General features: G+C 47.4%; 1 protein-coding gene across 1 annotated transcript in view; it reads left to right on the top strand.

Moving 5' to 3' along the window:
- The window catches only part of LOC116991874 (nuclear factor 1 X-type-like), a 175372-nt gene that overhangs the window by 105214 nt on the left and 43371 nt on the right, over window positions 1-26787 (top strand). The window contains exons 4-8 of the mRNA XM_033050849.1: window positions 1427-1501; window positions 4450-4570; window positions 5109-5245; window positions 15063-15194; window positions 18922-19112. Coding sequence (XP_032906740.1) covers window positions 1427-1501; window positions 4450-4570; window positions 5109-5245; window positions 15063-15194; window positions 18922-19112 — 656 coding nt within the window. The remainder of the gene's footprint in view (window positions 1-1426; window positions 1502-4449; window positions 4571-5108; window positions 5246-15062; window positions 15195-18921; window positions 19113-26787) is intronic.

The following is a 26787-nucleotide window of genomic DNA, read 5'->3' as shown; positions in this document are numbered from 1 at the left end:
AAAATCGCGATTTTTAATGTAAATTAAATTCGGGATCTCATTGCAACGTCATTCTGGCGTCGAACGTGGCTGACGGGCAGGGCAAGTGGAAAATTGTATTTTCTTAAGTTTAAAATGTCAATAACGTAAAATATACCATCAATCTGAACCAAACTTGTTTACATCACAGAACAATGGTGTGTAAGGTGGGCCAAAAATTGTAGCACTATCGTGTATCATTTTGGCGGAGTTTCGGGAAAACATGCATGCACACGCATACAAACAAACAAGATGAGAGTTTTAGTAATATATAGATATATAAAATACAGACAAATAATAACTGTTCAAAGCCAAACCCAAAGCCCCCAAGTCTATGTAGTTTTTAGCTTATTTGAGGTTGTTGTGTTTAATAGCCTGATGGTTGTCGGGAAGAAGCTGTTCCTGAACCTGGACGTTACAGTTTTCAGGCTCCTGTACCTTCTCATCTCACCCCCGATGGCAGGGGTGAGATGAGAGTATCCTCTCTGCTGGACAACCAGTACAGTACAGCATAGACACAAGAAAATGTTGATGCTGCAACCTTCTTCATCCTCTTCGTGATGCAGGGTCTCAATGTGAAACAATGACCACTCTGCCTCCACAGAGGCTGCCTGACCAACTGAGTTTCTGCAGCAGACAGACACAAAATGCTGGAGTAACTCAGCGGGACAGGCAGCATCTCTGGAGAGAAGGAACGGGTGACGTTTCGGTTCGAGGCCATTGCTTCAGACTGATCAGTCTGACACTAGTCCCACACTTGGTCCATATCCCTCCAAACCTGTCCTATACATGTACCTGTTTAACTGTTTATTAAGTGTCTGGATAGTCCCAGCCTCAACTACCTCCTCCGGCAGCTTGTTCCATACACCCACCGCCCTTTGGGTGAAAAAGTTACCCCTCAGATTCGTATTAAATCTTTTCCCCTTCACCTTGAACCTATGTCCTCTGGTCCTTGATTCCCCTACTCTGGGCAAGAGACTCTGTGCATCTACCCGATCTATTCCTCTCATAATTTTATACACCCCTATAAGATCACCCCACATCCTCCTGCGCTCCATGGAATAGAGTCCCAGCCTACTCAACCTCTCCCTGTAGCTCAGACCCTCTAGTCCTGGCAACATCCTCGTAAATCTTCTCTGTACCCTATCTAGCCTGACAACATCTTTCCTATAACATGGTGCTCAGAACTGAACACAATACTCTAAATGCGGCCTCACCAACGTCTTATATAAAGGCCACATGACCTCCCAACTTCTATACTCAAATCTCCTAACCCAAGCCCCCAAGTTGAGTATGAATTGAGCAGTGTGCTGGAGTCACAGTTTACCCACAAATATATCCTGTCTTCTATCATTTTATCTTCTTATTTTATCTGACTAATTCATTTGTCTCTTTTTTTTCAAACTAGGCCATTTGAATTTTCAAGATTGTTTTATCACATCGGGAGTCTTCAGTGTTACGGAACTTGTGAGAGTGTCACAAAGTGAGTGGACATCCGCGGTTCTCAAATCCATTCTTTTGTTATTAAGTTTCTCTGTGAATTGCGTTCACTATTTTCTGACAATTCAAGAATAAGGTAAAATGAACAAGATTTGATCGGCAAATATCGCTCATTCTTCTTTGAGTGTGTGAGCATGTGTGTGCGTGTGCATGTGCATGTGTGTGTGTATGTGTGTGTGTGTGTGTGTGTGTGTGTGTGTGTGTGTGTGTGTGTGTGTGTGTGTGTGTGCGTGTATGCATGTGTGTAGGTATGCATGTATGTGTGTGTGTGTGTGTGTGTGTGTGCAAGTGTGTGTGTGTGTGTGCAAGTATGTGTGTGTGTGTGTGTGTGTGTGTGTGTGTGTGTGTGTGTGTGTGTGTGCGTGTGAGTGTGCGTGTGTGTGTGTGTAGAGATTCTGCCTGACCTGCTGAGTTGCTCCAGAATTTGTGTGTATCGTCGCTTTAAACCAGCATCCGCAGTTCCTTCCTCCCCACCTCTCTTTTCCAGCTTTCTCACCCCCCCCCCCCCCCCCCCCCCCCCACAACGGTGCTGAAGAAGGGTCCCGACCAGAAAGGTCGTCTGTCCATTCCCTCCGCAGATGCTGCCTGACCCGTTGATTGCCAGCGCCCCGACTACGGGTGCTGGCTGTGCGGAGTTTGTACGTTCTCCCCATGACCTGCATACATTTTCTCCAGTATCTCCGGTTTCCTCCCGCACTCCAAAGACGTACAGGTTGGCAGGTTAATTGGCTTGGTATAAATGTAAAAATTGTCCCCAATGTGTGTAGGATAGTGTTAGTGTGCAGAAATCGCTGGTCGGTGCAGACTCGGTGGGCCGAAGGGCCTGTTTCCATGTTGTATCGCTAAGCTAAACTAAACTAAACTGGATTCTATCTGTCAACTTAAAGCCCTGTCCCACGGTACAAGTTCATTCCAAGAGCTCTGATTCGAACTCAGAGATTTACGGTAATGGCCGCTCGTCGGTACTCGGGGCTCTCGTGGACATTTGTCAACATGTTGAAAAATCTTCACGAGTCTTCCCGTGCTTGCCTGCCATTAGCGAGTCTTCCCGAGTACCTGCCGTTAGCGCTAAGAGACGTCCCCGAGCTCCGACGTACCCGCTACGTTCATTCTCCGTGCTTACCACGAGTTTGATTTTTTTTAAACCCGGAGAGCTCTTGGAATGAACTCGTACCGTGGGACAGGGCTTAAAGTACATCTTTCTCTTCATTACGAGGAGTACGTATCACTATGAAGGCAGACAAGTAATTGCCTGATTACAATGAAGTCCTTGATAGAAATTGAATCCTCTACTTTCCCCATATCTATATGGCTGAAGAATGATCCCAGCAATGAGTGGGTTAACATATGATGAGCGTTTGACGGCACTGGGCCTGTACTCACTAGTTTAGAAGGATGAGGGGGTACCTCATTGAAACTTACCGAATAGTGAAAGGTTTGGATAGAGTGGATGTGGAGAGGATGTTTCCACTAGTGGGAGAGTCTAGGACCAGAGGTCACAGCCTCAGAATAAAAGGACGTACCTTTAGGAAGGAGATGAGGAGGAATTTCTTTAGTCACAGGGTGGTGAATCTGTGGAATTCATTGCCACAGACGGCTGTGGAGGCCAAGTCAATGGATATTTTTAAGGCAGAGATAGATAGATTCTTGATTAGTACGGGTGTCATAGATGTTACAGGGGAAAGGCAGCAGAATAGGGTTAGGAGGGAGAGACATGTCATGATTGAATTCTTAAGGGGTTGGACAGGCTAGATGCAGGAAGATTGTTCCCGATGTTGGGGAAATCCAGAACAAGGGGTCACAGTTTAAGGATAAGGGGGAAATCTTTTAGGACCGAGATGAGGAAAACATTTTTCACACAGAGAGTGGTGAATCTCTGGAATTCTCTGCCACAGAATGTAGTTGAGGCCAGTTCATTGGCTATATTTAAGAGGGAGTTAGATGTGGCCCTTGTGGCTAAAGGGATCAGGGGGTATGAAGAGAAGGCAGGTACAGGATACTGAGTTGGATGATCAGCCATGATCATATTGAATGGTGGTGCAGGCTCGAAGGACCGAATGGCCTACTCCTGCACCTATTTTCTATGTTTCTATGAATGGTGGAGTAGACTTGATGGGCCAAATGGCCTAATCCCACTCGTATGACTGGAGTAAAAATGGAGAGTTTAGAGTTGTGGGGGAGTTCAGAACAACAGGCCATGAATATAAGGTAGGCTTGAATGATTCCAGTAAGGAATTTGGGAGGGGCTCTCATTGCCCAGGGAGCATCCAGTTGTGGAACGTGGTACCGACAGAGTTTAACTATTTTGTTGAAGGAGAAAAATGTGGTTGGAAGGGGAGAAGGTTGGAGAACACACCTCTGCATTCATATAGTGCCTGTAACTTTAAAACATCCCTTCACTCCTCTCCGTTGTTCCCTGTGACCCTGCTATAATTTAGTTTAGAGAGACGGTGCTGAAACAGGCCCTTCGGCCCAACGAGTCTGCACGGACCAGCGATCCCTGCACACTAACACTATGCTACACTAGGGTAGCTATACCAAAGCTAATTAACCTACAAATCTGAATGTCTTTGGAGTGTGGGAGGAAACCAGAGCACCCGGAGAAAACCCACGCAGGCCACGGGGAGAACGTACAAACTCCGTACAGACAGCACCCGTAGTCAGGATCGAACCCGGGTCTCTGGCGCTGTGAGGCAGCAACTCTACCACTGCGCCCACCGTGCTCTGCTTCCCCCAAACTGAGCCCCCCCTCTCTCCACCACACGCTGACCCCCCCCTCTCTCCACCACACTGACCCCCCCCTCTTTCTCTCTCCACCACACTGACCCCCCCCCCTCTCTCCCCCACACTGACCTTCCCCTCTCTCTCTCCCCCACACTGACCTTCCCCTCTTTCTCCCCCACACTGACCTTCCCCTCTCTCTCTTTGCAGCGCCTGTGGCGGCCGCCTCAGGCCCCAGCTTCAACCTGGCCGACCTGGAGAGTCCCGGCTACTACAGCATCAACCAGGTGCCCCTGGGTCGTCGCAGCATCACCACACCCCCCTCCACCAGGTAGGTGCCCGCTCACCACCCACACACACACACACACACACACACACACACACACACACACACACGCACACACACACACACACACACACACACACACACACACACACACACACACACACACACACACACATACACACACACACACACACACACACTGGTATAGTCACACACGCAATCATACCCATCACACTTACACACACCGACCTGCCACACCTAATCTGTGGAACTCATTGCCACAGAGGGCTGTGGAGGCCAAGTCAGTGGATATTTTTAACGCAGAGATAGACAAATTCTTGATTAGAACGGGTGTCAAGGGTTATGGGGAGAAGGCTGGAAAATGGTGTTATGAGGCAGAGATCTGCCATGATTGAATGGTGGAGTGGACTCGATGGGCCGAATGGTCTAATTCTACCCCTATAACTGGTGAACGTGACCTTACACTGAGACACACACTGTGTGCAAGACACACAAGGACACACGCCTGTGTTACATGTTCCACTGCCGCTGTGTTGCCTGAACCTCTCCCTGTTTTCCGCAGCTCCACCAAGCGACACAAGTCGATCGAGGACAGTGAGATGGAGAGCCCTGTGGACGAGGTCTTCTACTCGGGCACTGGACGATCACCGGCTGCCGGCAGCAGCCAGGGCACTGGCTGGCCCAATGACGTGGACACAGGTACACAGCTCACTGGATGCACTGGCACACTCACATGGACTCAGACATGCACACACGGACACATGTACTCTGGCCCAACGATGTGGACACGGGTACACAGCTCACTGGATGCACTGGCACAGTCACATGGACTCAGACATGCACACACGGACACATGTACTCTGGCCCAACGATGTGGACACGGGTACACAGCTCACTGGATGCACTGCCACACTCACGCACATGGAGACGCACACACATGCACGGACATGCACGCACACTCACACACACATGCACAGACACGCAAGCACGGACACACACACATGAACACTCACACACACACACACACACGCATGCACACATGGACACACACACACACACACACATGGACACACACGCATGTACATGCACAAGCACACACACACACTCGCACAGACAGACACGCATGGCCACACACACATGGCCACACACGCGCGGACACGCATGTGCACACAAACGGTCACGCACACATGCACAGTCACAGACACACACTCACACACACAGACACACAAGCACACACACACACGGATACACACTCACACACACAGACACACACTCACACACACAGACATACACACACACGGATACACACTCACACAAACATGCAAGCACGGACACGTATTTGCACACACATGGACATACACGCACAGACACACAAACGCACACACACACACACACACACACACGGACACAGACACACACACACTGTGTTCTCTCACTCCCCACCACCAACAGTGACTGCCACCTGCACCCATTATTCAGTGGAGGCCAAGTCACAGGATGGATTTAAGAGAGTTAGATAGAGCTCTAGGGGCTAGTGGAGTCAAGGGATATGGGGAGAAGGCAGGCACGGGTTATTGATTGGGGACGATCAGCCATGATCACAATGAATGGCGGTGCTGGCTCGAAGGGCTGAATGGCCTCCTCCTGCACCTATTGTCTATGTTTCTATGTAACTTCAAGGGTAATTTTGCACAGGTATAGGTTGGTGAGAATTACATTCTGCACTCTGCATCTTCACGTTGCTCTGCCTATTATACTTGAGTTGTTCTTGTCTATAATTAAGTGTAGTATTATCTGATCTGATTGCAGAGCAAGCAAAAAAAAAAGATTTTACCTGTAACTTGGTACAAATTCCTTTGAGCGCAGGAGGATGAGGGATGATCTTATAGAGGTGTACAAAATCAGGAGGGGAATAGATGAGGTAAAATGCCTTTTATCCAGAGTAGGGCAATTAAGAACCAGGGGACATAGGTTTAAGGTGAGGGGGGGAAAGATTTAATAGGATCCTGAGGGGTGATTTTTTTTTTTGCACAAATGTTCCCGATGTTGGGGGAGTCCAGAACCAGGGGCCACAGTTTAAGAATAAGTGGTACGCCACTTAGAACGGAGATGAGGAAACACTTTTTCTCACAGAGAGTTGTGAGTCTGTGGAATTCTCTGCCTAAGAGGGTGGTGGAGGCTGGTTCTCTGGATACTTTCAAGAGAGAGCTAGATGGGGCTCTTGAAGATAGCGGAGTCAGGGGATATGGGGAGAAGGCAGGAACGGGGTACTGATTGGGGATGATCAGCCATGATCCCATTGAATGGCGGTGCTGGCTCGAAGGACCGAATGGCCTACTCCTGCACCTATTGTCTATTGTCTATTGTCTAAATGGTGGTGGGTGTAGGGAACGGGCTGCCAGAGGAGATAGTTGAGGTAGGGACTATCATAATATTTAAGAGACATTTGAACATGTACATGGATAGGAAGGTTTAGAGCGATATGGGCCAAACGCAGGCAGGTGGGACTGGGCATGTTGTGGAGCATGATGCTAGGTGCGGGCAAGTTGGGCCGAAGGGCCTGTTTCCTCGCTGTATCAGTCTGTGACTTTATGACGAATGAAAATAATGAACCTAAATCTAATTCTTCACTATTCAGTGATTCTTCCCACTATTGTGTTTTATATGGGCGGCAAGGTAGCGCAGCGGTAGAGTTGCTGCCTCACAGCACCAGAGGTCCTGACTACAGCTGCTGCCTGTACAGAGTTTGTACCTTCTCCCCGTGACTGCGTGGGTTTTCTCCAAGATCTTCGGTTTCCTCCCACACTCCAAAGACGTGCAGGTGTGTAGGTCAATTGGCCTGGTGTATGGGTAAATTGTCCCTAATGTGTGTAGGATAGTGTTAGTGTGCGGGGATCGCTGGTCGGCGTGGACTCGGTGGGCCGAAAGGCCTGTTTGCGCACTGTATCTCTAAACTAAACTAAACTAAACTAAACTAAACTAAACTAAACTAAACTAAACTAAACTAAACTAAACTAAACTAAACTAAACTAAACTAAACTAAACTACACTAAACTAAACCAAACTGAACTGAAGTAAACTAAACTGAACCAAACTGAAGTAAACTAAACTAAACTGAACTGAAGTAAACTAAACTAAACTAAACTTAACTAAACTACACTAAACTAAACTAAACTGAACTGAAGTAAACTAAACTGAACCAAACTGAAGTAAACTAAACTAAACTAAACTGAAGTTAACTAAACTAAACTAAACTAAACTAAACTAAACTAAACTAAACTAAACTTAACTAAACTACACTAAACTAAACTAAACTGAACTGAAGTAAACTAAACTGAACCAAACAGAAGTAAACTAAACTAAACTAAACTAAACTTAACTAGACTACACTAAACTAAACTAAACTAAACTTAACTAGACTACACTAAACTGAACCAAACTGAAGTAAACTAAGCTAAACTAAACTGAAGTAAACTAAACTAAACTAAACTAAACTAAACTAAACTGAACTGAAGTAAACTAAACTGAACTGAACTAAACTAAACTAAACTAAACTAAACTAAACTACACTAAACTAAACTAAACTAAACTAAACTTAACTAGACTACACTAAACTAAACTAAACTAAACTAAACTAAACTAAACTGAAGTAAACTAAACTGAACTGAAGTAAACTAAACTAAACTAAACTAAACTAAACTAAACTAAACTAAACTAAACTAAACTAAACTAAACTAAACTAAATACTGGACCCAAGGAAGTAATTCCAACGCTGCTGATGCAACCGAACGCAAGTCAAATCCAGAGTGCGGGATAGCAGCGAGTTTATGGCTCTGTCAGCATAGTCTGTGAGTTCTCCTCCCTATCTCCCCGTCCTCTCCCCACCTGCTTGCAGCGATAGTCAAGAAGCCCCCCCAATAAGCAGCAGGGACTGCCAAGAAGTGAGATTGGAACAGCATGCGCGCAGATAACACTTCACTCATCAGAAGGCCTGGGCTTCTCTGCCAAGCCTCTTTCCCTCGACGCATTTTAAGTGTTTTTTTATTTGGCTAGACTGTTGCAAGAAAAAAAAGATCGCAACTCTGAGAGAGCCAGGAGTCGAGATCCAACATTCCTGATGGTGATGCGTGTCTCTGCTTCAGTCCCTCCTGCTAACTAACTAAACAAGCATTACATTCTGCTGCAGGCCTGTCTTCAAGTTGCCATTCTAGAATAATGTTCAGCCAGAACCAGTCGTTAAAGATGTCAGCAGGTCAATAGTGATAGGAGCAGAATTAGGCCATTCGGCCCATCAAGTCTACTCCACCATTCAATCATGGCTGGTCTATCTATCCCTCTCAAACCCATTCTCTTGCCATCTCCCCATAACCCCTGACACCTGTACTAATCAACAATCTATCAATCTCTGCCTTAAAAATATAGAAACATAGAAACATAGAAAATAGGTGCAGGAGTAGGCCATTCAGCCCTTCGAGCCATTATCACCATTCAATATGATCATGGCTGATCATCCAACTCAGTATCCTGTATCTGCCTTCTTTCCATACCCCCCTGATCCCTTTAGCCACAAAGGCCACATCTAACTCCCTCTTAAATATAGCCAATGAACTGGCCATTGTGGAGGCCAGGTCAATATCCATTGACTTGGCCTCCACAGCCTCTGTGGCAAAGAATTCCACAGATTCACCATCCTCTGAGTAAAGAAATTCCTCCTCATCTCCTTCATAAAGGAACGTTCATTAATTTTGAAGCTATGACCTCTGATCCTGGACTCTCCCACTAGTGGAAACATCCTCTCCACATCCACTCTGTCCAGGCCTTTCACTATTCGGTAAGTTTCAATGAGGTGTCCCCTCATCCTTCTAAACTCCAGTGAGTACAGGCCCAGTGCCGTCAAACGCTCATCATATGTTAACCCACTCATTGCTGGGATCATTCTCGTGAACCTCCTCTGGACCCTCTCCAGAGCCAGCACATCCTCACTATTGATGGATGTGGGTGATTCAGGATGGAGCTAGTGGGCAGTGCTGCCCTGTCCCTTGCCTCTTGCCTGAGATGTCTCTCTGAAGGTTTAGTTTCGTTTAGTGTGGAGGATTGTGCGCTGGTAGTTGGGAGAATGTCAACCACGTCACTAGGCCAAGCACTTTAACTCCCCCTCTCATTCCCACACTGTCCTTTCTGTCCTGGGCCTCCTCCATTGTCAGAGTGAGGCCCAGCGCAAATTGGAGGAACAGCACCTCATAGTTGGCTTGGGCAGCTTACACCCCAGTGGTATGAACATTGACTTCTCTAACTTTAAGTAACTTTAAGAGATGCAGTGCATAAACAGGCCTTTCGGCCCACTGAGTCCGCACCAACCAGCGACCCACACACACTAACACTACCCTACACACACTAGGGACAATTTACACTTACACCAAGCCAATTAACCTACAAACCTGTACGTCATTGGAGTGTGGGAGGAAATCGAAGATCTCGGAGAAAACCCACGTGGTCACGGGGAGAACATGCAAACTCCGTACAGACAGCTCCCGTAGTCAGGATGGAACCCGGGTCTCCGGAGCTGCAAGTGCTGTAAGGCAGCAACTCTACCGCTGCGCCACCGTTGCTGCCCTAGGGGGTGTGTAAGATGTCTTGGTGCTCTTGTGTAGAAGAGCATGATAGGTCTTCCCAGCAGATAGACGCAACATGTCTGGAGTAACTCAGCACGTCAGGCAGCATCTGTGGGGAGAAGGAATGGGTGACGTTCCGGGTTGAGACCCTTCTTTGGACTGAGAGTCAGGAGGAGAGGGAAACTGGTAGAGGGAAAAGGTAAAAGGAACAAATGAACGAGAGGTATGCAAAGAACAAATCAAAGCCAGCAAGGATGATGATGAAAAGGTGGAGCCCACAATGGTCCATTGTTGGCTGTGGAGGAGGTGAGAACGGGTAATACAGTGAACTCAGTGGCAGGACGACGACTAGGGTGAGGGAGGGGCGGAGAGAGAGGGAAAGCAAGGGTTACTTAAAGTTGGAGAAGTCAATGTTCATACCACTGGGGTGTAAGCTGCCCAAGCCAACTATGAGATGCTGTTCCTCCAATTTGCGTTGGGCCTCACTCTGACAATGGAGGAGGCCCAGGACAGAAAGGTCAGTGTGGGAATGAGAGGGGGAGTTAAAGTGCTTGGCCTAGTGACCTGGTCGACATTCTCCCAACTACCAGCGCACAATCCTCCACACGCGACCACCGTATTTCACCAGCTCTTCCTTCATCCACCTTCAGTAAAGATTATTCTCGATCTTCTACCTCGGTAACAGTTCCCTTCGCGAGCCCCTTACCCCTTACACCCCAATAATATCCAAACATTTATCAATATCGGCCTTGAATATCATCTGTGACTGAGCCTCTCACACCTCTTGGGAAACATTACAATGAATTAATACGGGGTGTAGCGTTTCGGGTCGAAACCCTTCATCAAATCCATCCGTGACCCTTCACCTTTGCCTTGGTCACTCCGACCCCTCCCTCCCTCCCTCAATTCCCTTCCTCCCTTGTTCCTCCTGCATGTACCCTGTTGCCCTGAGCCAACACAGTCCAAGCCTCTGCACCAAAGCCTTGTCTCGCGAACACTTTGAGCTTAAATGCCGCCTTTGCTCCGTTAAAAAAAATAGCGTTCTCCTCACCAACCCTGATGGGGATGGTAAACGTCTTTGAGAAAAGCTGTTAAAACAAAAGTTCCCTTTTTTTTCCTATTGCTATTCTCGCGCGGCAACAGGGAATGAATTTTAAAGTGCACTAGGGGTTGCAATGGTATTTGGCCGTAGAGGTTGCCAGTGAGAAGGCTCTTGGTGATTCAAGTCACACAATATAACTCATGCTTTACACGCATTATTTCCCATCACGTGGATAGCTAAGGACTAACGAGGCCCATTCTAACCCATCCTTGGCCTCCAAACTCCCACCGTCGGCGGTTCGGATACCTAACAGGATTGCCTCAGCAGCGTTGCAATGGCCCCCTACCGCCCAGTATTTCATTGTATGAAGTCATCCAGTTGGGCAGAACTCAGCGGGACAGGCAGCATCTCTGGAAAGAAGGAATGGGTGACGTTTCGGGGCGGGACCCTGCTTCAGATTGAAGGCATCCAGTCTGAAGAAGGCTCTCTCCAGAGAGGCTGCCTGTCCTGCTGAGTTACTCCAGCGTTTTGTGTCTATCTTAGGTTTAAACCAGCATCTGCAGATGCTTCCTACACACAATATTTAGTTTGGTTTAGTTTAGTTTAGAGATACAGCACTGAAACAGGCTCTTCGGCCCACTGAGTCGTAAGGTCATAAGGTCATAAGTGATCAGAGCAGAATTAGGCCATTCGGCCCATCAAGTCTACTCCGCCATTCAATCATGGCTGATTTATCTCTCCCTCCTAACCCCATTCTCCTGCCTTCTCCCCATAACCCCTGACACCGGTACTAATCAAGAATCTATCTATCTCTGCCTTAAAAATATCCGTTGATTTGGCCTCTTCAGCCTTCTGTGGCAAAAAAATTCCACCGATTCTCCACCGAGTCCGCGCCGACCAGCGATCCCCGTACACTACCACTATCCTACACACACGAGGGACAATTTTACAATTAATACCAAAACCAATCAACCTACAAACCTGTACGTCTTTGGAATTTGGAAGGAAGCTGGAGCACCTGGAGAAAACCCACGCGGGTCACAGGAAGAACGTACAAACTCCATACAGACAGCACCCGTGGTCAGGATTGAACCCGAGTCTCTTGTGTTGTAAAGCAGATACTCTACCGCTGCTCCACTGTACTGCCTATCCACGTACACTTAGAGCAGGACTCTATATCTTCTCCACAGCCTGGCTGCACTGCATCAATGTTCAATTAATGCTTCTTCTTCTTGTGTAACACGTGCACAGCCTAAAGTTGTAGGTCAAAGGAGATTATTGTCATGTGTACCGAGGTACAGTGAAAAGCTTTTGTTGCGTGCTAACCAGTCAGCGGAAAGACAGTACATGATTACAATCGAGCCGTCCACAGTGTACAGATACAGGGTCAAGGGAATAACGTTTAGTGCAAAATAAAGACCAGTAAAGTTCGATTACAGATAGCCCTATGGTCTAATATTAGGTAGATGGGAGGTCAGGACCGCTCTCTAGTTGGTGAGAGGATGATTCAGTTGTCTGATAACAGCTGGGAAGAAACTGTCCCTGAATCTGGAGGTGTGCGTTTTCAATCTTCCGTACCTTTTACCTGATGGGAGAGGGGAGAAGAGGGAGTGACCAGGGTGAGACTGGTCCTTGATTATGCTGCTGGCCTTGCCAAGGCAGCGTGAGGTGTAGATGGCGGCGCTGCCTTAGCAGCTGCGGCTCGCCTGCAGTCCGTCTGTTTTTTTGGTTTTTTTGTTGTTCTTTTGTCCTGTTTTAGTTAATTTTTGGTTTATTCGGTTGTGTATGTGTGTGGGTGGGGGGGAGAAACATGTTTTTGGTCTCTTCCTTCGGGAGGGATGCGACTTCTCTTGTCGTATCCCCAGTCTCCGTCTCCGCCTGCGCCGAGGCCTAATAGCGGAGCTGGCGGCCTGGGAGCTGGGGCAGCGGCAGCGGCGACCCGGCCTCGGAGCTGGGGCAGTGTTCCGGCGGCAGCGGCCATCCGACCCGACCGCGGGCCCAGTGGACGACATCGTCGGGAGCTCACAGGTCACAGGTTGGTGACCTGTTCTCCGGAGCTCCCGCAACAACAGCTGCGTCCGCTGGACTGGAGGACCGCAGCTTCGGCAGCTTCGACCACCCCGGGCCGCGGAGTTGAACCGGCCCGTTCGTGGAGCTCGGATTCAGCCGCGGGACTGACATTACTTACCATCGCCCGGCGGGGTCACAACATCTGAAGCCTGGATCGCCTCGGCGCAGAGGGAGAATAAGAAGGGAAGAGACAAAGACTTAAGACTTTTGCCTTCCATCACAGTGAGGAGGTGCCTGGTGAACTCACTGTGGTGGATGTTAATTTGTGTTTATTGTGTGTTTTTGTCATTTTTACTATATGTAGGACTGCAAGGCAACAAAATTTCGTTCAGACCACAAGGTCTGAATGACAATAAAGGCTACTTTGACTTTGACTTTGAGTCAATGGTAGGGAGGTTGGTTTGTGTGATGATCTGGGCTGCGTCCACAATTCTCTGCAATTTCTTGTGGTCTTGGATGGAGCCGTTCCCAAACCGTGCTGTGATGCATCCCGATAAAATGCTTTATTCTTTTTTAATTTTATTTTTACTAGAAGTACAATAAGTTACAGTGATACACACCACATATATCTGTTGTTGTACCCCTTCATTTTTTGAGCTTTAAGAAAGATAGAAATAAAAGAAGTGAGAAAGAGTCGTGATAGTGCAGGAAAGTGTTGGGAAAAGAAAGCCCATTAGAAAGAGAGTGAAATAGACCCTAGAAAAGAAAGAAAGAGAAACTGTAGCTCTATTATAAAAAACTGTGCAAAAAGGGATATACCAACCATATTTTTCATCCCCCGTTACCAGATCCTGGCACCATTTATTTTTTAAATTACTGTTGCACCTTATGCTTGTAGTAAGTCCATAAATGCAGACCCCGTCTTTTGGAAGTGGTCTGCTTTGCCTGCGAGGAGGAGTCTCATATCTTCCAGGTGTAATGTTTCGAACATGTTTGAAATCCACATTTTTATTGTTGGTATAGGAGCGTTTTTCCAGAATTTGAGTATAAGCTTTTTTCCCCATTATTAGCCCGTAATTAAATAAATTCTTTTGAAACACGTTTAGTTCAGGGCTACCTTCCATTATTCCAAAAATAATCCATTCTGCTTTTGGTATGAGTTTTATTTTAAATAGTTTTGTGAAGATTTCAAATATTTAGTTCCAGAATTTTTGGATTTTTATACAAAAAACAAAAGAGTGCGCTATGGTAGCTTCTTGAGACTGACATTTGAGGCGCATCTGTAGAAGTTGGTGAGAGTTGTTGGGAACATGCCGAACTTCCGAAGCCTCTCAGGAGAGGTGATGCTGGCTTGTTCTGGTCACCCGCATCAACATTTGCTGTCTTAGAATGAGTCCTCTAGATTAGTGAAAGGCTTGGATAGAGTGGATGTGGAGAGGATGTTTCCACTAGTGGGAGAGTCTAGGACTAGAGGTCACAGCCTCAGGATTAAAGGACGTTCTTTTGGGAAGGAGACGAAGAGGAATTTCTTTAGTCACAGGGTGGTGAATCTGTGCAATTCTTTGCCACAGAAGGCTGTGCAGGCCAAGTCAATGGGTATTTTTAAGGCAGAGATAGATAGATAGATTCTTGATTAGTACGGGTGTTAGGGGTTATGGGGAGAAGGCAGGAGAATTGGGATTGGATGGAGAGATAGATCAGCCATGATTGAACGGCGGAGTAGACTTGATGGGCCGAATGGCCTAATTCTACTATTACTTATAATGGCTGCAAATCGGTAAGTTGGGAGGGACAAGGGGTGGGTCAGGACTGGAGAGGGTGCACGTCTGACCTTCCGAAGGTTTCTTCCCAGGAATGACATCGCCCACTTCTCTGAAGAAGTCGACGAAGCATGAGTTTGGTAGCGGGACGTCATCGCAGAGCGTCTCGTCCCGGATGGCCTTTACACATCACCCCCTGCCCGTGATTGCAGGGACCAGACCAGGTGAGGCAACCTCAGGTGTGGTGACCACCTTCACTTTGTCTTGATGTGAATGGCCTGTCGATGGCCCTTTTTCCCATTCCACGTCCGGCACCAATGGTCTTCACCACTCCCCGCAGTCTGTGCCAACGACAAGTTTAGTTCCGTTTAGGGATACAGCTGGGAAACAGGCCCTTCGGCCCATCGAGTCCGCACCGACCAGCGATCCCCGCACACTAACACTATCCCACACACACTAGGGACAATTTACAATTTTACTGGATCCAGTTAACCTACAAACCTGCACATCTTTAGAGTGTGGGAAGAAACCGGAATGTTCGGGGGAAAACCGATGTAGTCACAGGGAGAACGTACAAATGAACGTGACCTGCGTGGGTTTCCTCCGGATGCTCCCGTTTCCTCCCACACTCCAAAGTCATACAGGTAATTGGCTTAGGTAAGAATAATAAATGATCCCTAGTGTGTAGGATAGTGCTAGTGTGCGGGGTGATCACTGAGACCCGGACTGGGTGGGCCGAAGGGCCTGTGTCTGCCCTGAATCCCAAAACTAAACTAAACTAAACTAAACTAAATCACATTAAACTGTGGTAAAAACACAATATTGAAACATCTAAACAAGTACTTGAATCGACAATTTTACAAATCTAACCAAACTAAACTAAACTAAATTGAACTGAACTGAACTAAACCAAACCAAACCAAACCAAACCAAACCAAACCAAACCAAACCAAACCAAACCAAACCAAACCAAACCAAACCGAACCGAACCGAACCGAACCGAACCGAACCGAACCGAACCAAACCAAACCAAACCAAACCAAACCAAACCAAACCAAACCAAACCAAACCAAACCAAACCAAACCAAACCCCCGACACAACAGCTCTGTGGGAGCACCTTCAACAGATGATGAGCAGTGGTTGAACAAGGTGGTTGACCTTCTACAAGGCAATGTGTGTTGCAGGGCAGTAGATGTTGGGCTCAACAGCAATGCTCTGCTCCTGAAAGTGAACCTGAGCCAGCCCCAATCTGCGCTCTATCCACCCATTTCAGGTGATCAGTCACCATGCCTGGCATGTCTCTCTGGGTCAGCTCTGGGCACCCACTAACGTATGGCGTTGGGATATATGGGCGGCACAGTGGTGCAGCTAGTAGAGCTGCTGCCTCACAGCTCCAGGGACCCAGGTTCGATCCCGACCTCGGGTGCTGACTGTGTGGAGTTTGCACGTTCACCCGGTGTCCCCCCCCCCCCCCCAGTGTGAAGGAAGAGGATGAGAAAGTGGGATAAAGGGGCTGTCCCACTGCGGCAATCTAATTGGAGAGTTTAGAAGTTTAGAAGAGTTTGAAAAAATGTCATGTTGAAGACCTCCTTCGACTATGTTGAAGACTAGCTACGGGAAAATTGGACACCGAATAGTGGAGAGTGAAGACGACCTCCTTTGATCTCCTTCGACCTCCCTTCGACTATGATGAAGACTATCTACGACTATCTTCGACTACCTATGACTAACATGCCGACCTACTTCGACTAAACCTACGAGAAAAAAAAGTATCGATTTTTTCCATGGTGACCTTTTTTTACTCTGTTAAAAAATACGCCACGACCTAGCTGAGGCCTCTCGAGCATGAAGGAGAGTTACAAAGACCTCCTAAGACCTCGTGTCGACCAGGTTGCGAGTATGAGTCAAGGGCAAACTCGCCAAAATTAGGTCGCCGCATTGGGACAGTGGGACAGGCCCTTAACATAGAATTAATGTGAAGATGTGATCGATGGTCGGTGTGGACTTGGTGGATCGATGATCAGTGTGCTCTTTCCGCGCTGTATCTTTCAAGGTTCTCAGGTTATGACGGCTTCTGACTGTTAGACTTACTTTAGTGATACAGTGCAGAAACAGGCCCTACTGCCCACCGAGTCCGCGCTGACCAGCGATTACCCCACACACTAGCACTTTCCTACACGCAAGGGCCAATTTTAGGGCCAAGGGCCTATTTTGCCCAAGCCAATTAACCGACAAACCTGCACGTCTTTGGAGTGTGGGAGGAAACCGGAGCACCCGGAGAAAACCCACGCAGGTCACTGGGAGAACGTACAAACTCTACACAGACAGCACCCGTAGTCAGGATCGAACCTGTGTCTTTGGCTCTGCGAGGCAGACAATAGATAATAGACAATAGGTGCAGGAGTAGGCTATTCGGCCCTTCGAGCCAGCACCGCCATTCAATGTGATCATGGCTGATCATCCCCAATCAGTACCCCGTTCCTGCCTTCTCCCCATATCCCCTGACCGCTATCTTTAAGAGCCCTATCTAGCATCTCTTGAAAGCATCCAGAGAACCTGCCTCCACCGCCCTCTGAGGCAGAGAACTCCACAGACTCACCACTCTCTGTGAGAAAAAGTGTTTCCTCGTCTCCGTTCTAAATGGCTTACCCCTTATTCTTAAACTGTGGCCCCTGGTTCTGGACTCCCCCAACATCGGGAACATGTTTCCTGCCTCTAGTGTGTCCAAACCATTAACTTCTTCTTCTTTCGTGTGGTGTGCACAGCCTAAAGTTGTTGGTCAACTTGTTCTATTTGATCTTCCGTTTGTGCACGTTGAGTTGATTGCATTAGTCGAAACAGGGCGGACCACGTGAATGTTACAATCTTCCACCCCATCCTTAACAATCTTATATGTTTCAATGAGATACCCTCTCATCCTTCTAAGCTCCAGAGTGTACAAGCCCAGCTGCTCCATTCTCTCAGCATATGACAGTCCCGCCATCCCGGGAATTAACCTTGTAAACCTACGCTGCACTCCCTCAATAGCAACTCTACAGCTGCGCCACCAGCCACGTAAAGATGTGCGGGTTTGCAGGTTAATTCTGCCTCTATGAATTGCCCCAAATATGTAGCGAGTGAATGAGAAAGAGGGATAACAAAGAACTAATGTGAACGTGTGATCGATGGTCGACGTGAACTCAGTGGGATGAAGGGCCTGTTTCCATTCTGTAACTCTAAACTCAGCAGGTCGGGCAGCCTCTATGGGGGGGAAATGGCAGACACCCGACTTCACACTGATGAAGGATCTCAACATGAAATCAAACCTGGGTCCCTGGCGATGCAAGGTAGCAACTCTGGGCCGCACGGTGGCGCAGCGGTAGAGTTGCTGCCTCACAGCGCCAGAGACCCGGGTTCCATCCTGACGACGGATGCTGTCTGTACATCCGCATGACCTAGTGGGTTTTCTCCGGGTGCTCCGGCTTCCTCCCACACTCCAAAGACGTAAAGATTTGCAGGTTAATTGGCATGGTATAATTTTAAATTGTCCCTAGTGTGAGAAGGATAGTGTTAGTGTGCGGGGATCGCTGGTCGGTGCGGGCTCGGTGGGCCGAACGGCCTGTTTTTCACACTGTATCTCTAAACTAAACTAAACTAAACTAAACTAAACTAAACTAAACTAAACTAAACTAAACTAAACTAAACTAAACTAAATTAAACTAAACTAAACTAAACTAAACTAAACTAAACTAAACTAAACTAAACTAAATTCAACTAAACTAAACTAAACTAAACTAAACTAAACTAAACTAAACTAAACTAAACTAAACTAAAGTCTACCACTGCGCCACTGTGCCGCCCTCTTTAAGTAGTTTTCTTTGAGTAACGTTTTCTCTAACGCAGTTTGTGTGACGTTTTGTCTGTGTTCAGTTTTCTCAGCGTGACATTTCCTTTCTGCTCTCTGCCCACAGGAAGCCCTCGGGCACCAGCCTCTGCGATCCACTTCCCCTCATCCTCCATCATCCAGCAGCCAAGCCCCTACTTTGCCCACCCGACCATCCGCTACCACCACCATGCCAGCCAGGACCCCCTGAAGGAGTTTGTCCAGCTCATCTGCTCCGACAGCTCGAGCCAGGCCTCAGGACAGGTGGGGTACCTAAACGTAAGGCACCAGCTTTTACTATGTTGCTCTGTTGGCAGCTTCTCAAGAGAAAGTCTCTGCAACCCGCTTCAATTAAAGAGTGAGTCTCCCGAACAGCACAAGGCCTGGGCAAAGTGGATGTCAAGTCAAGTCAAGCCACATTTATTTATATAGCACATTTAAAAAACAACTCTCGTTGGCTAAAGTGCTTTACATTGGTTATAAGAATAGCACAACAAAACAGACTACATACATATATACATGTAGCCCTCACTCAGAGGACGTCAGGAAAGGCTTGGGAGTATAGATAAGTCTTTAGTCTAGACTTAAAAGAGTCGATGGAGGGGGCAGTTCTGATGGAAAGGGGGATGCTGTTCCACGGGTGCGGGTCTGTATGGAGTTTGTACGTTCTCCCCGTGACCTGCGTGGTTTTCCTCCGAGATCTTCGTTCTTCCTCCCACATTCCAAAGACGTACAGGTTTGTAGGTTAATTGGCTTCATAAAAATGTCAAATTGTCCAAGTTGGCGATATGCAGAGTACTGCCCAGCCGACTACAACATTCAGAAGGTTCAGAAGGATATGGAGAGGATGTTTCCACTAGTGGGAGAGTCGAGGACCAGAGGTCACAGCCTCAGAATTAAAGGAAGGAACTGCAGATGCTGGTTTAAACTGAAGATAGACACAAAATGATGGAGTAACTCAGCAGGACGGACAACATCTCTGGCGAAAATGGATGGGTGACGTTTCTGGTCGAGACCCTTCTTCAGACTGAAAATCAGGGGAGAGGGATATTCTCCTCTGATTCAGTCTGAAGAAAGATTTATAAAAATGGTCCCAGGAATGAGTGGGTTAACATATGATGAGCGTTTGACGGCACTGGGCCTGTATTAGCTGGAGTTTAGAAGAATGAGGGGGGACCTCATTGAAACGTACAGAATAGTGAAAGGCCTGGATAGAGTGGATGTGGAGAGGATGTTTCCACTAGTGGGAGAGTCTAGGACTAGAGGTCATAGCCTCAGAATAAAAGGACGTTCCTTTAGGAAGGAGATGAGGAGGAATTACTTTAGGAATTACTTTAGTAATTGAATCTGTGGAACTCATTGTCATTGAAACATATAAGATTGTTAAGGGCTTGGACACTCTAGAGGCAGGAAACATGCTCCCGATGTTGGGGGAGTCCAGAACCAGGGGCCACAGTTTAAGAATAAGGAGTAAGCCATTTCGAACGGAGACGAGGAAACACTTTTTCTCACAGAGAGTGGTGAGTCTGTGGAATTCTCTGCCTCAGAGGGCGGTGGAGGCAGGTTCTCTGGATGCTTTCAAGAGAGAGCTAGATAGGGCTCTTAAAGATAGCGGAGTCAGGGGATATGGGGGGAAGGCAGGAACGGGGTACTGATTGGGGATGATCAGCCATGATCACATTGAATGGCGGTGCTGGCTCGAAGGGCCGAATGGCCTACTCCTGCACCTATTGTCTATTGTCTATTGTCTATTGCTACAAAAGGCCATGAAGTCAGTGGATATTTTAAAGGCAGAGATAGATAGATTCTTAATCAGTACGGGTGTGAGGGGTTATGGGGAGAAGGCAGGGGAACGGGGTTTGGTGGGAAAGATAGATCAGCCATGATTGAATTGCGGAGTAGACTTGATGGGCCGAATGGCCTAATTCTGCTCCTATCACATGCACAACTGTGCAACGGTGGGGGTGGGGGGGTGGGGGGGGGACCAATGGCCTTGGGAAGGTGTGACACTCACTCTTTGATGCGGCTTTGCTTTATAGAATATAAATGCTTTATAGAATGTGTACTTTTTCAGATATGTCTGTTGTGTTGCTTTTGCTGCCATTTTGTGAACAATGTGAACTGCCTCCTGTTGTTCGAGCCACGTTTATCAATAATGTGCCCTTAATTTCATCAAGAATATTTTCAAACTCAGAGGGTGGTGGTTACATGGAAAGAGCTGCCAGATGAGGTAGTTGAGGCAGGTATTGTAACATTTTGTAGGTTAATTGGCTTGGTAAAATTGCAAATTATCCCTAGTGTGTGTAGCATAGTGTTAATGTGCGGGGATTGCTGGTCGGCAAGGACTCGTTGGGCCGAAGGGCCTATTTCCGCACTGTATCTCTGAATTAGAGCTCGGGTGTTGTCTTTGTGGAGTTTGTACGTTCTCCCTGTGACCACGTGGGTTTTCTCCGGGTGCTCCAGTTTCCTCCAACACTCCAAAGACGTACAGGTTTGCCGGTTGACTCTGGTAGCATGTAGATGTAAGAATGGGAAAGATATGGCAGGATGTATGGAACAAGCTGCCAGAGGAGGTAGTTGAGGCAGGGACCATAACAGCATTTATAAAAAAACTTGAACAGGTACGTGGATAGGAAAGGGCCAAAGGATATGGTGCAAAATGCAGGCAAATGGGACCTGCTTAGACTAGGCATCTTGGTTGGCATGGGCAGGTTGGGCTGAACAGCTTGTTTCTATGCTATATGGCTCCATGACTCCAGGACAGCATGGTGGCGCAGCGGTAGAGTTGCTGCCTTACAGTGCTTACAGCGCCGGAGTCCCGGGTTCAATCCCGACTATGGGTGCTGTCTGTGCGGAGTTTGTACGTTCTCCCCGTGACCTACGTGGGTTTTCACCGAGAACTTCAGTTTCTTCCCACACTCCAAAGACGTGCAGGTTTGTAGATTAATTGGCTTGGTATAAATGTAAAATTGTCCCTAATGTGTGTAGGATAGTGTTAGTGTGCGGGGATCGCTGGTCGGTGCGGACTCGGTGGGGCCGAATGGCCTGTTTCCATGCTGTATCTGTAAATGAAAATAAACTCAGCTAGACTCTCTAACTGGATGTTGGGATAATGATCTATCAGTGGGAGCTGAGACTGTTTAGTTTAGTTTAGTTTAGAGATACAGAGTGGAAACAGGCCCTTCGGCCCACCGAGTCCGTACCAACTAGCGATCCCCGCACACTAACGCTATTCTACACACACTAGGGACAATTTACACATACACCAAGCCAATTAACATAACAAACTTGTACGTCTTTGGAGTGTGGGAGGAAACCGAAGATCTCGGAGAAAACCCACGCAGGTCACGGGGAGAACGTACAAACTCCGTACAGACAGCACCCGTGGTCGGGATCGAACCCGGGTCTCCGGCGCTGCAAGCGCTGTAAGGTAGCAACTCTACCGCTGTGCCAGGCGGCGGGGTTGGGTCGTGGGAGGGAGCGGAGAATCTTCGACAGCGGGAGCAGCTGTGTTTTAATAAGTTCTGATCTCAGTTCCGTGCAACCTCAAAGTTTGTGGCAACAGTAATCCAATTAGCAATATTTCAACAAAATAGCAGATAATTAGTTTTGTTTGACAAAGGCATTCGAGACCCATTATTAAGTGCAGAACACACTCTAAGAACGGAGACAGATACAGAAGAGAACGTGCTTCCTGCTAAATAGGCAGATTTTCTCAGGCAGCGCACTTTGGCGAGAAATTTTTACAAACTTCAGATCAAAATGGTTAATTATTATCATGCGTGCCCTATAATTATCCATTCAGCATTGAAATGTAACCAAGAATTAACGGTTTACAGAAAAAATAACTCTGAGTAAACATAAGCATTGAGAACTTGTAGTCAGGGATGGCAGGTGTTTTAAAGGAGATGATGAGGTTACCTGTGAATGCTTGGAGGCACAAGGAATTGCAGGTGCCAGGTTGCAAAATAAAAAAGCCACAAAGTGCTGGAGTAGCTCAGCAGGTCAGGCATTATCTCTGGAGACCATGGTTAGAATGTACCGAATAGTTGAAAGGCCTGGATAGAGTGGATGTGGAGAGGATGTTTCCACTAGTGGGAGAGTGTAGGACTGGAGGTCACAGCCTCAGGATTAAAGGTCGTTCCTTTCCTGAGGAGGAGTTTTTCTAGTCAGAGGGTGGTGAATCTGTGGAATTCTTTGCCATAGAAGGTCGTGGAGGTCAAGTCGGTGGATATGTTTAAGGTGGAGTTGGATATTGGGGGCAAAAGAAAAGTCCAGAACAAATCAGGGACGGCAACAGATGACCTCAGGGATGGGTGGAGCCCACAATGGTCCATTGTTGGCTGGGGTAGATGTGATAACTAGAGGGGTGTAAGGATGCGAACAGTCAAACTGGTACAATGACGAGGGTAGGAGAGGGGGGAGAGAGGGGAAGAAAGTGACTTGAAATGAGAGAAATCAACGTTCATCCCATGGGTTGTAAGATGCCCAAGCGAAATATGAGGTGCTGTTCATCCAGTTTGCGTTGGGCCTCACTCTGACAAAATGGAGGAGGCCCAGGACAGAAAGGTCAGTGTGGGAATGGGAAGCGATGTTAAAATGGTAGACAACCGGGAGATCATGTAAGCCAAGGCCAACGCCAACCCTGACTTGTTCTGACCTTTTGTCACCTTCAGTTCCCCAGTTCCCCAGGCAGCATCTCTGGAGAAAAGTAATGGGCGCCGTTTTAGGTTGAGACCCTTCTTCAGACCAAACCTTCCATTCTTTCTGCCCTTCCCCCCCCCTCCCCGCCCAAGCTCCCACACGTCCATCTTTCAGTCTGAAGAAGGGTCTCAACCTGAAACGCCACCTATTCCTTTTCTCCGAAGATATTGCCTGACCCTGCTGAGTTACTCCAGCATGTTGTGTCCATCTCAACCTAGGAATAGCTTTCTAGTTCTGATTGGCAATGACAGACTCAGATTGAGAAAGGTTCTCCACACGCACTGGGCTTCTGGTGTTCATGATGTGGTGTTAGGCCATTCTGCCCCTCAAGGTCCATGCTGACCACTTTGTCCAACCCTAGTGCTTCCCTTAGTCCAGCCATCACCTTCCAGACATGGAAGCCAATGCTGTTTACAGAATGTGTTTGTACATAAAGATTGGAGGCGTGAGGGAAGATGGCAATGAGGTCTGCCTTCGGATAGATCAGGTCCTCTGCAGAACATCAAAACAACTCATCAACCCCTTGAGCAGCCAAACTCTTCCCAACCCAACTGTAAATTGGTCGCAACTGAATATTGAAAAGAATCATTCTACAGCTAAACAATCAATAGGATATTCCATAGAAAACATAGAAAATAGGTGCAGGAGTAGGCCATTTGGCCCTTTGAGCTAGCAGCTCCATTCAATATGATCATGGCTGATCATCCAAATTCAGTATCCCGTTCCTGCTTTCTCCCCATATCCCTTGATTCCGTTATCCCTAAGAGCTAAATCTAACTCTCTATTGAAAACATCCAGTGAATTGGCCTCCACTGTCTTCTGTGGCAGAGAATTCCACAGATTCACAACTCTCTAGCTGAAAAGGTTTTTTCTCATCTCTGTCCTAAATGGCCCACCCTTATTCTCAAACTGTGACCCCTGGTTCTGAACTCCCCCAACATCGGGAACATTTATCCTGCATCTAGCTGGTCTGATCCCTTAAGAATTTTCCGAAAAAGTCCCAACTTTTGCTCACTGGGTGTTCAGTTTAGTTTATTGTCACGTGTATCGAGGTACAGTGAAAAGCTTTTGTTGCGTGCTAACCAGTCAGCGGAAAGACAATACATGATTACAATCGGGCCATTTACAGTGTATAGATACATGATAAGGGAATAATGTTTAGTGCAAAGTAAAGCCAGTAAAGTCTGATCAAAGATAGTCCAATGGTCACCAATGAGGTGGATAGTAGTACTGGACAGGACTGCTCTCTGGTTGTGATGGGATGATTCGGTTGCCTGCTAAGAGCAAAATAAAAGGTGATAAAAGGTGTAAGTATAAGAACATGCACATTTCAGAAGTCCCGAAAATGACTTTTCTTTGGATTCATGTGGTCCTGAGAAGTTGAGGTGGAAGCCATGTGACTGGAGTAACCTCTGGTGAGAGTCATCGAGAGATACAGCATGGAAACGGGCCCTTCGGCCCATCGAGTCCTTGCCAGTCACCAAGCACTCAATTTTACAGCATTGATGTGCAGAGGGATCTCATCGTCCAAGTTCAAAGCAACTACCGCACAAGCGGTAGAGTTGCTGCCTCACAGCGCCAGACACCCGGCTTTAATCCTGACCACAGGTGCTGCCTGTACGGAGTTTGCACGTTCCCCCCGTGACCTCATAAGAGTTCCCCGGGTGCTCCTGTTTCCTCCCAAGCTCTAAAGACCTAGGTTAATTTGGCCTTGGTACAAATTGTAAATGATCCACAGTGTGTAGGATAGTGCTAGTGTACAGGGATCGCTGGTCGGTGTGGACTCGGTGGGCTGAAGGGCCTACTTCTGTGCTGTAATTCTGAAACTAAAAACTAGAAAGTAGATAGGGGGACAAAGAAAGCATATGTTATGCTTGCTTTCATTGCTAGGGGCATTGAATATAAGAGTCAGGAAGTCATGATATACCTCTTCAGGACTTTGATCAGGACACATTTGTAGTATTGCGTGCAGTGCTTTGGAGAGGGTGCAGAGGAGGTTTACCAGAATGATGCTTGGATTAGGGAGGGAGTGGCTACAGGGAGAGTTTAGATTGATTTGGATTGTTCCCTCTGGGAGGTCACAGTTTGAGGGAAGACTTGGAAGACGTATGTTAAACTGTGAGAGGCGTGGGTAGGGTAGACAGCCAGAAGCTTTCACCCAGGGTGAAAACGTCCAACATTAGAGGGCACAGCTGCAAGCTGAGAGGGGGGAAAGTTTAAAGGGGATGTGCGGGGCAAGTTTATTACACAGAGGGTGGTGGGTGCCTGGAACGCGCTGCCAGGGGTGGTGGTGGAGGCAGATACGATAGTGGTGTTTAAGAGGCTATTAGATAGGTACAAGGATATGCAGGGAATAGAGGGATATGGATCATGTGCATGCAGAGGGGATTCGTTTAACTCATGTTCATGTTCGGGACAGACATTGTGGGCTGAAGGGCCCGTTACTGTGCTGTACTGTTCTAAGACCCTAATCCTCCATTTGCCTATTTTATTGTCCCCCACATCGCTATCAATGGCTTCCTGCCAGGTTTATAACACTTGAGGCACGGTAGCACAGCGGGTAGAGGCGCTGCCTCACAGCGCCAGAGACCCGGGTTCGAACCTCACCTTGGGTGCTGTTTGTGTGGAGTTTGCACGTTCTCCCTGTGACCATGTGGGCTTCCTCCAGTTTCCTTGTACATCCCAAATACGAGCGGGCTTTCCGGTTAATCGGCCCTCTGTAAATTGCTCCCCGTGTGTAGGGAGTGGATGAGAAAGTGGGATAACACAGAACTAGTGTGAACGGGTGATCGATGGGCGGCGTGGACCCGTTGGGCTGAAGGGCCTTTTTCAAGGCTGAGTCTCTAAGCAACTAGTGTGAATGGCTGATCGATGGCCGGCATGGACTCGGTGGGCCGAAGAGCCCGTTTCCATGCTGTCATAAGGTCATAAGGAATAGGAGTAGAATTAGGCCATTCGGCCCATCAAGTCTACTCCACCATTCAATCATGGCTGATCTATCTCTCCCTCCTAACCTCATTCTCCTGCCTTCTCCCCATAACCTCTGACACCATAATCTCACCCATGGATAGGGGACAATTTACAATGGTGAATTAAAATTCGTTGACTTATTTACTGAAAATGTAATTATCACCCTGTACATTTTTTAGAGTTACTCAACACATTGCAGAAACACCTTAGTAACGCCTCTGCTTTTGCTGACTTTTAGAATAAAAGGACGTTCCTTTAGATCGGAGACGAGGAGGAATTT

This window comes from Amblyraja radiata, chromosome 35 (assembly GCF_010909765.2).
Source record: "Amblyraja radiata isolate CabotCenter1 chromosome 35, sAmbRad1.1.pri, whole genome shotgun sequence".
Lineage (NCBI taxonomy): Eukaryota > Metazoa > Chordata > Chondrichthyes > Rajiformes > Rajidae > Amblyraja > Amblyraja radiata.
This window is presented reverse-complemented; position numbering and strand designations above follow the sequence as displayed.